Raw genomic sequence first — 11,040 nt, 5'->3', positions numbered from 1 at the left:
ATTGCTTAGATGGCTGGACGAGCTCACAGCCTACCTGGTGTTAAGTGTTTACTGGAGCCCATAGACATCTACAACGTGAATGCGCCACCCACCTTGAGATATAAGTTCTGAGGTCTCAATAGATATACCTAGTTGCAGCGGCTACCCCACTCTTCAAACCGAAACGCATTACTGCTTCACGGCTGACATAGGTGAACTCACAAGAGGTCCTACCATCAGTAATTACGCAACTTTTTCTGTGACTTTTTGTGTGAACAAACGGCGCATCGGGAATTAAGTATTACTCGTAATAGTTCGAAACAATATCGATTTTATAACTAAACCAGAAAAGTATTTTAGTTGGGTACTTATTTCCGGTCTCCTTTTAAACATTTCGAGATTATTATTTTTCTCTTCTGGCTTGTGTAATACGTCCCCCCTTGACATAGAATATACCTATGACTTATGACATGACGTGATCACGTAGGTATAACGTTCAGCTTAAATCCAGATCTGTAATTGCAATTAAATATTAACATACACCTTACAGTTTGTGACGCATTAGATAAATGCGGTATTCCGTATAGTTTGCTTTTGATACACTAAATGTCTACAAATCTTCACTTTTTATTATTATTCTCATTATCCTCTCGCAGGTCTGCTGGAAGAGATTTCTCAAAGAAATAAGCAGTGCCTTTGTACATAATTTTCCTATTACTCTGTACTGTGTCTTGTTTTCTGTGTGTGTTAAATAAATAAATAAATAAATAATAAAATGTTAATAATGTCTATAATAGACCCTATCCGCCTTAATGACTTTACCTAATCTCTATACCTAATAGTTCAAGCTTTATTTTTATGGATTTTTTATTAGTCTTGATGTTCAATTTTCCTTGATCAATAAAATGGTGTTCGAAATTTACAAAAAAAAAAAATGGTTGAAAGACAATTCTCAAGTAGGTAATAGTAGTTTAGAAAGTTTGGAGTATCTAGGCATATGCATGGGATTCTCAATAAGATGGAAGCGAGAAACCATAGCTTTCTTGCTCTAATCCACGCACTCATCTGTTTTATGGGCGGCGCACAATTGGGTTTTGTCCGTATTTTGCGCGCAATTTTTGTACGTAATGACAAAAAAAAAACAATTTAAAAAACTATGCTCAATGTTTTACCACTTGACGTATTATAGAAGAGCGTTTACTGTGACAATTAACTGAAAACAAAAATAACTTTATAAAAATTTATGAATTTCCATTAAGTCTGAGCGTAAGATGCAGCAGAATGTGATTGTTATTGAAAGCTTAGTGAAGGGGAGGTTATGATGAGGAGGGGGCCACGGTGACAGCGGGTACGGCGGCGAGTGGTCGCACCGGGTGGCGGCCCCGCCCGTGTGGCCCGCCCCGCGTGCGTTCTCTCCCGCGCCCTCAGTCCGCGCTCGGCTGCCGTACCGCTTGCTTACCGTAACCACACCACACATCCTCGCGCGAACCTTTCATCTGAGCGACGGCTGCAAAATGTTCACTTTTCATTCTTAGTCGTGCCACAGTGAATTTCCCAAATTAGTATTGATTTAGAAACACTAAAATGTCATAGCCGCCTCGGTGTTTTCGTATGTCGTAACTTAAAAAAAAAACAAAATATGATTAAAACAATACGATGTCACGGACGTTGTTGGTGTGATGGTTAGCGGGGAAATGAAGTGCATAGGACTCTAAGAGGTGTTTGATGGATGTGGAAAACGCCGAGTGCTGGAAGTCGGGAGGAGACAGGATGGTGGCAGAAGAGGGAAAGACAAGAGCTACAGACTTTTCGATCGCGGCCATCATGGCTCGCAGCGCGGTAGAACGGCGCAGTCCGGACGCGCGTTCCCCGCCACACACAGGTAATTAGGCCTAACTCCTTGAAAATTCAACTTTAAAAAGTTATTAAATTAAATTTTGCTTTTGGATTTATAACCTTTTTGTTTTGCTTGTAAGTATTTTTTTTTAAACGAAATTTATTTGAAAAAACCTACACAGACAAACTATTCTAGGCTAATCGTGATTAAACCCAATCCGATCAGAATTACTTTTGTAAAAGCAATAGGTAGCTAGTTAAAATAAATAAGTAATAGGTTAGATCTCTCGTCTTTAAAGGCTTTATAGTCGAAGCAGTAGTTTTAATGTGACCTCTTGAATTTCGAAAACATTTTACTGTTTATCAGAAAAAAGGTTTTTTTCTTCTTGGGGATACAATAAAAGTTTTATTGTAACCCGCATTTATTTTATTAAAAATTATTTATCACCTGCAATGTACAGGTATGCTTAAATTGAATAAAAACTTAACATTAACATTTGGTCTTCAAATAAATACCATAATTTAGTTGTATATTATCGTAAACAAAAGTATAATGAATGTTTTTGGAAAAATATACTACGGGATAATGTGTTAAAGTGGAAAAGTCATTACGTTCAAAACGAGTTGATCGAAGATTAAAATAAGTACAATCACAGAAAAAATCCAGTACAGAATATATAAATTTTGAAATTCAAATTTTCGGTAGGCAGCGGCTTGGCTCTGCCCCTGGCATTGCTGAAGTCCATGGGCGACGGTAACCACTCACCATCAGGTGGGCCGTATGCTCATCTGCCTGCAAGGGCAATAAAAAAAATACGATAAGGGTTCAAGTCACGCATTTTATCTCTTTATCTTACGTCGCTCAACGATGTACCTACCTAAGAGGTAATAGTTAAGTATTTATAATCGAGAGATAAACTAGCAGTCGCCTTATAATTTATATTGTATTGGTATAAAATATATTAAGTTTGTGTAAAACTCTTTATCCTTCATTGTCCACATATTTTTATTATAAGTATGTACAAATTTTACATTACAAAATAGATTTTCTAAAGTTGAGCTCGACTCATTAATGAGTTTTTTTCCAGCAAACCACAAAATAAGCTAGCTAGGCAGACATGAGGGAAACAGTGCACAAAAAGCAAAAGGTTAATTAAAGAATAAGCATAGGTAAATACTTAAGTATGTGTGACATATAAAACTATTTAATTACGTGTCAATAAACAGTTTTTTTTTTTCAATTTTGATGTACGAACACGTACAGACAGAATAGTGTTAGAGCAAGATACTTTAGACGTCGGGAGTCTATAGACGACCAGCCTCCCGAAGAACTGGCTTACTGCGTAGAAAAGTTAAATAAACAGTTACTATATAAAACAAATATGCCTGCAATTGGGATGACAGGAAATGTTTAGTTGGTTGTTGTTTTTTAAATATAGTGGTTCTATCACTGGTGGTAGGACCTCTTATGAGTCCGCACGGGTAGGTACCACCACCCCGCCTATTTCTGCCGTGAAGCAATAATGCGTTTCGGCTTGAAGGGTGGGGCAGCCGTTGTAACTATACTGAGGCCTTAGAACTTATATCTCAAGGTGGGTGGCGCATTTACGTTGTAGGTGTCTATGGGCTCCAGTAACCACTTAACACCAGGTGGGCTGTGACCTCGTCCACCGATCTAAGCAATAAAAAAAAATCCGCAATGGGACTAGTAAATTTATGTCTGGTCGAAGATCTTTGTCCTCAAGCACTAGAACTCAAAGGGTTCACGTATATAGATATAGAGGATACTACAGAATAGAATATAGCTAGGAAAGGATGTGATAAACAAGACGTCATTGAATTGGCAGCTCAGCACGTAACGTGATCATATTTTCGGGCACCAAACACCATAAATGAATCTCTTGTACGTCAGAAGCAATTCAGAAGAATTTACAAACCAGATATGATTATAATCTAGAAAAGAAAGCAGAAGACGCTTGATTAAATAATTACTCTTACCTCTGCAATATGATTTTTCCAAAATTTGGAGTAGTATCTACAAACACTGTCATAAAAAACTCTATGTCAGTAAGTTAAAGTTGACGAGCCTACGTATATACCTACCAAAAATAATGAGAGTTTTCTATCTAGGATGTTTGATCAACAGTCGATAGAATTTCTCATAGACACAGCCCACTGAGTTTCTCGCCGGATCTTCGCAGTGGGTCGCGTTTCCGATCCGGTGGTAGATGAGGCGTTATTGTAAAACGGAAGAAGGATTAATTTGTTTCATTTACAATAGTAAATGAGTACACTCAGTGTCCTCATCCTTTAGGCCATGAGGACTTCAAAAGGCACAAAGTTCAACAACGTATCGTACTTGGCATATAATATAATGAATAACTTTTTACTGGTGGTAGGACCTCTTGTGAGTCCACGCGGGTAGGTACCACCGTCCTGCCAATGTCTGCCGTGAAGCAGTAATGCGTTTCGGTTTGAAGGATACGGCAGGCGTTGTAACTATACTGAGATCGTAGAACTTATTTTGCAAGGTGGGTGGTGCATTTACGTTGTAGATGTCTATGGGCTCCAGTAACCACTTAACACCAGGTGGGCTGTGAGCTTGTCCACCCATTAAAGCAATAAAAAAAAATCGCTGATGTGCACCGAAAACAAATTCGGGTGCTTCTTCCAATAAAAATTACTTTAAAGTGTTTTAGAAAACTTTTTTCTTCTTTTAATAAAGTAATTAGGTTTGGAGCACTGTTTTGATATGTTTATGGTCAAACAAACATTAAACGCCACCATCCATCATAATAAATATAATTAAATATTTTAATAAGTTTTGTTTCCTCTGTGTCCAATTCAGGTTATATTTCCTGTGTGTTAATTTATTTGACATAACACACGGGAGACGTTAAACCACGATTTACCTGAAGCATAAAATGTATTCGAAAACTTCAGATGCTGGCAACATTTTTAGGCCAGCTAAATATTATTGGAATCAGAAATCCGTTTTTTCGACGAAGAGAACGGATATATTTTATGCGCTTAGTATAACGCTTTTTATGACAAGCGTGCGTTCATTTACTGATGGTAGGACGTCTTGTGAGTGCGCACGGATATGTACCACCGCCTTGCCAATTTCTGCCGCCAAGCAGTAATGCGTTCGGCATTGAAGAGTGAGGCAACCGTTGTGCTGTAAAAACTGAGATCTTAGAGTTTTGTATTTTCATGATTTTGTACACGTAAATGCAACCATCCTATCAATTTCGGTCACGGATCAGTCATGTCTTCCTCTCTGGAAGGTGGGATAACCGGTTATACTACTACAATTGAAACGCGAGCTAGTACAACACGTATAGTGTTAAAACAAAAGTAATTACCTACTATATGCACCATACAGCGATAAGACCGCCAATTGTACTTTTTTTTGTATTTAATGTTTCGTATTGTTTCTTTTATTGGTGTACAATCAAGAATACTCTCTCTCTCTCTCTCTCTCTCTCTCTCTCACTTATACAGTTAAAGTCAGTGCTAAAAAATATAGCTAAAAATATTTTATATATTCCTACATTATGACGTCAACATCACAGTCTGGCGCGTCTATTGTATTGATGTATTTCAACTGAATTCACTACTTACAAGAATTTTTAACACTCTTTTATTAGCTTTGAATATATGTTTGTTTGTAATAGAATCTTTGACCATCATTTTCACCATAAATTTGAACAATTTGCACACACATCCAGGACCGATGACAATATAATAATTATATAACATCGCTCTAATATCCTGACTAATATTAACAGGATTAAAAAAAATAAAGATTGAAAATTAACAAATTAATTGTAAGTTCGACTGCTATATTACTTATTCGTATATGACTTTTTAATTTCTGTAGTAAAAATACACATCTTAGTTTATATAAATGAAATAAATGCTTATTAAAAGGTCGATGGTTTTCATTAAATAAGAAACTTGAATACAAAAATAAAATTATCTGTCAATTGTTTAGACAAGATTTCTCACGATAAGACAATTTTTTTGCGATTGATACACTAGCACTGACCAGTATTTAGACTAATAAATATTAAATTGTCAAATTGATTGGTGGCGGGCCTTTGAGAGTCCGAGAGGATTCAACAGGCAGTGAATGCCCAATCGAATTACTTAGTAGCAGCTACGGAAATAAAACTAATATGTATTTCCAGTTCATTTATAGTTTCCGATCTTCAGTAAAAAGGGGTTGGTAGTTAATTAGTGCGATGTCGTAAACATGCGCAGGCGTCGCGTTACGGGTCACTTCGTTATTTCGGATTAATTGTGTGGAACCAAATGCGCATTCAGCTTCGGAACTCAATGTTACACGAACCTTGTGCGATTCTTTAAATTTTTATTTGAAACTAGCTGACCCGGCAGACTTCGTAGTGCCTCAAACGCTAAATAAAATACCTAAACTTTTGTATAAAATAAACTTAAAACAAACAAAAGGAATCCGTCCGACGGGGGACACATGAAAGGAAAAACAAAATTGTTATTTTTATTTAATTCCGAGCATTTTCATATTTATCTGCCTTTTAAACCTTCTCTGGACTTCCACAAATAATTGAAGACCAACATTAGCCAAATCGGTCCAGCCGTTCTCGAGTTTTAGCGAGACTAACGAACGGCAATTCATTTTTATATATATTGATAAATAGATAGATAGACTACTCTAAAGACCACGCTAAAAGTCTGTTTGATTAGTTTAAAGTTACTTTATTGGGCTTACAATCATGTGCAGAATCGTTATTCACTCTATTGAGTTAAAAGTAATCTAGCTTGTAAAGTCTAATTAGAAGAAAGTCTGATTGCTTCATTAGAATAGACAACTTATCATAGGAGTCAGCAAGTTGTAAGTTATAAATTAAATGTACCTACATATTTATTAAAGTAATGTTGTGTCGAAATTTTTACAGGTTTTTAAAGTCGTAGAATTAATTAATATAATAATCGTCGGAAGTATGAAATTAATTTTTGCGCGTTCGTATAATATGTATTGTGACGTGAATTGTAGAAACTGTTCATTCTTGTAATCCTTTTAAGCACATGTCGAGAATGGTACATATTGATTGATTTAGCGTAAAATTCATATGGAGAAAGATTGCAGAAATATGAAATGTATCCATAATTTATGTTACAAAAAGATTGAAATAAACTAAATAAAACATTCATTCTAAACGTTCATATACCGTAATATTTGGCGGAGTAAATGCAATATGGATGAACCCATTACCCATATAAATAGTAAAAATAACAGAAATCATTAATAGAAAAAAAAAATGTAATAAAAATTATGTTCAAAGTTTTTTTTCATAATTTACCTACCTACAAATTTATTTATTTATTTTTTATTGCTTAGATGGGTGGACGAGCTCACAGCCCACCTGGTGTTAAATGGTTACTGGAGCCCATAGACATCTACAACGTAAATGCGCCACCTACCTTGAGATATAAGGTCTCAGTATAGTTACAACGGCTACCCCACCCTTCGAACCGAAACGCATTACTGCTTCACGGCGGAAATAGGCGGGGTGGTGGTACCTACCCGTGCGGACTCCCAAGAGGTCATACCACCATTTGATTACGGTGCGACGACCATCGCTTTCAACAATCGAGTGTATTTTTATATATTCAGTAGCGGTCATAGTGAGGCATTCTGTGTTGTAGCCGTAAAGACAAAGCCATAGACGGTACCGCTTCATCTCGGAAGATTGGCATGATCATTTTAAGTTAAATTTGACTTCGATGAAAATAGTGCCTGGAAATTTCACTCCATCTAAATATGTTCAGTTAAAAATAAAGCAATATTATTTAAGCATATTGTATAAACAGCAGATTATATTACAAGAGAAAAAACTTATCAAAGAGGTGAATATTTTGGAAACGAAAATGTTATCAAACCCCAGAAAGAATACCAGACTCATTTAGATAATAACATCCGTTTTATGCTCAAAAGACATATTAATAAGTTAAATTAAAAACATTTGCGGAAGCGAGAGCAGACAATAACGTTGAAATAGCTTGTTTGATATCACCAGGGTTAGGATCTCGGCAGAGTTCGCCCGCGTCATTGAGCTCTCCCGCGTCGAGCTGCAGGTCGCCCATACCTGACGAGGACGTCGAGGTGGACGTGGAACAGTGTTCGGATGGCGAGAGAGACGCGTCTGATCACGCCGCACCCTCACCCGCCCCATCTTCAGGTAAGATAAAACGAGTAGGGTGTGTATATATAACAGGGTTCCGAAACAGCGATACTTTAAGACAAATATTTTTTTTTATGGAAACTAACGACATCTTGTAGCGGATGCCCCTTAACTTATATGTTGTTAAAATTAAGGCATTTCATTATTGTATAACTAAACACAGAACATAAAAAAAAAAAAATCATACAAGTCCTTATTTGTCTCCGAAAATTTACAATTCCTTCATTAAAAATAAAACATAAAATAGTTATGTTACTGCCATCTACAAGAGGAATGAGAAACTAATTGAAGTAAAGCCATCTAGTGGCCGACGCCCGTAAACATTTTTGTTGAGTGCTTGAGTTGCTTATCTATAAATAGTTTATGTGTGTTATCTATGTATATAAAATTACTACCTACCCTCAAAGAACAGTATCATGACTGGTAAACGATTTATATGCGTGGTTTCAAGCAACCATGAGCTCCGGTTTGAATGGTAGCGCAACCGTTACTAATAATATACCTACAGACGAAAACTGTTCGACGAACCTCAATCATTCAACGCCCGGCTGTATGCACGTCTACTCGCTCATCCACCCTAATATAAAAAATCTATTCAGCATCGGAAATGTACGGACTCATCAATTTTACATAAGTTATCACATGAAAAAACAAAACGAGTTTTTTTTTCTTTTTCTTTCTATAAAACAAATGGTTATTGCCTTCTATATCACAAGTGTATTTCCCGCATTTATTAACGCATCGGTTTTTATTCATTACGCTGCAAAAAACATGATGTATAGTGATAAAACGGAAACGGGTCTCACATAGGAATTCTCACAGTAGTAGGTATTCGTTTAGTTCCTATTTTTACGGCTAGATAGACTATTGTGAAACTGTAAAGACATGTATTTATTTGTGTGTTTTAAAGATATTTGTAGAAAGGCAGAGATGCATGTTTCATCAAATCGCATTTTTTTTTGTTTCTTAACGCTTTTTGTACCTGTCTTTTTTCATGAGTATCATCCAGAAATCTCTGTGCTGATATCGAAGAAGACTTATAATATATGCAATTAAATGTTGATAAATATATAGATGTTTAATTAAGCAATTTTTATGATATCTTCTTCATCTTTGTTTATGATTTTCATAATGTCGTTTACGAAGCTTAGATTATTAAAATTTTATATTTCCGTAATTACGGACGATTAAATTGAAATTCGTTCAAATATAAATATTCCGTTAACTACCGTTGAATAGATCTAAAAAAAAAAATATTGATACTAACGTTTTTTTTTACAAAGACAAATAATAGTACTGAATTCGAACAGTTTCTTTGTCACGATAATTACGATACGTAAAACTAAAATTGTAGGTATAGTAGTAGGTAACATATTAATAATAAATTAATTGTAAATTGAAAATGATAAGCGAGATCAATGAACCCTAAAGTAGATTTAATTATATCTATGATTTATAAAAATACGTTTATAAATACGTTAGTATTAAAATAAATATTAAAATTGATAAATAATTTGTTATGGTGACGGAAGTACATACAGGTAACACTCCTATAGCACGGTATTTTACAACACGGTTCCACTCTGCCACGAATAGAAACTTACTGGTGGTAGGACCTCTTGTGAGTCCGCGCGGGTAGGTACCACCACCCTGCCTATTTCTGCCGTGAAGCAGTAATGCGTTTCGGTTTGAAGGGTGGGGCAGCCGCTGTAACTATATTTGAGACCTTAGAACTTATATCTCAAGGTGGGTGGCGCATTTACGTTGTAGATGTCTATGGGCTCCAGTAACCACTTAACACCAGGTGGGCTGTGAGCTCGTCCACACGCATAAGCAATAAAAAAAATATCCCAAAAGTCTTTGATATCACGGTACTTCTACAACACGATAACTAGATTTTTGTTTAAAATATGTGTTTAGAAAATTACATTATGCACTATGAACACAAAATATACATATGGGTATAATCGAAATTTTACTGCTTAATTTCTATGTATAATAGGTAAAAAAATACATACACATTTGAGATGTTTCATTAAAAAAAATAACTTTCCTTTTACTTCTAGCCTCATACAACACGGTTTCGCACAACACGTGACTTTGTAGGAACGTATCTACCGTGTTATAGGTGGGTTGCCTACAGGTTTGGTCTACAATAAAAGTATAGGTTTAGTTAATAATTAAAATAATAATGAATTGATATTTTTATATAATACCGAAATTCGTTCCATTTAGTGTTGGTAATTTCGATAATCTTAGATATAGGACGAATGATATTTAAAATAAATAAAAAATCTACAGAATTAGGCGAACGTGATACCCCCTCACCGGCCAGACCGCTTCCTCCAGCCACATCTTGCAATTGCGAAGAACTTCTGTCCGTGGACTGTCAACTGGAGACCAAAGAGCTTTGGGACAAATTTCATGACCTCGGTACAGAAATGATCATCACTAAAACTGGCAGGTAAGAATTCAATAAATCTTCGCATCGAAAGAAAACAATATTTATAAAACAGATCGTAATCTCGAAACGAACCTGTAATGAATTGCTCTGCTCATCAAAGTAATGTAATCTTTCACTCCGTTGAGATCGAGTCAAAAACAAATTAATTCAGTGTACAATCAACCCCCAACAAACGGCTCAACGGAATGGATTCATCAGCTAAAGTGGCCAATTCCGGAATAATTACTTCGCGAACCCAGCCGTCCTTCAACCCTTTAACGAGATAAATTAAAAGTACATTTTTTCCTAACCGTCGGCGTAATGCAGGGCTATAAATTCGCAAAGCCCCAAAGACAACAAACAACATGGGGGGAGGGGAAGATGTTTTTATAGTCACGCCGAGAGGTTTATCTAAATAATTGCGTAGTCGGTGGCGGTGAGCGGAAAATTGGCATTGTGTACGGACGAGCACGGGATCCTTTCGCCCCTGTGGCAAAGGGAGCATGCACCATACGACTCTCACGAGACACTCGCACATATTGATATGTCAATATA

The 11,040-nt window shown here is 36.1% G+C and overlaps 1 protein-coding gene across 2 annotated transcripts in view; it reads left to right on the top strand.

Annotated features, from left to right (window-relative positions):
- Positions 1 to 1,403: 1,403 nt before the first annotated feature.
- Positions 1,404 to 11,040, top strand: part of LOC101738629 (T-box transcription factor TBX20) — an 83,000-nt gene continuing 73,363 nt past the window's right edge. Inside the window, exons 1-3 of one of the 2 annotated variants that reach the window (XM_012694453.4) lie at positions 1,404 to 1,861; positions 7,878 to 8,039; positions 10,344 to 10,506. In XM_012694453.4, coding sequence (XP_012549907.1) covers positions 1,705 to 1,861; positions 7,878 to 8,039; positions 10,344 to 10,506 — 482 coding nt within the window. In that variant the 5' untranslated portion in view covers positions 1,404 to 1,704. Of the gene's footprint in view, positions 1,862 to 7,859; positions 8,040 to 10,343; positions 10,507 to 11,040 lie in introns of both variants that reach the window. The other variant, XM_004930909.4, reaches the window with a different exon arrangement.

Source organism: Bombyx mori, chromosome 4 (genome assembly GCF_030269925.1).
Source record: "Bombyx mori chromosome 4, ASM3026992v2".
Lineage (NCBI taxonomy): Eukaryota > Metazoa > Arthropoda > Insecta > Lepidoptera > Bombycidae > Bombyx > Bombyx mori.
This window is presented reverse-complemented; position numbering and strand designations above follow the sequence as displayed.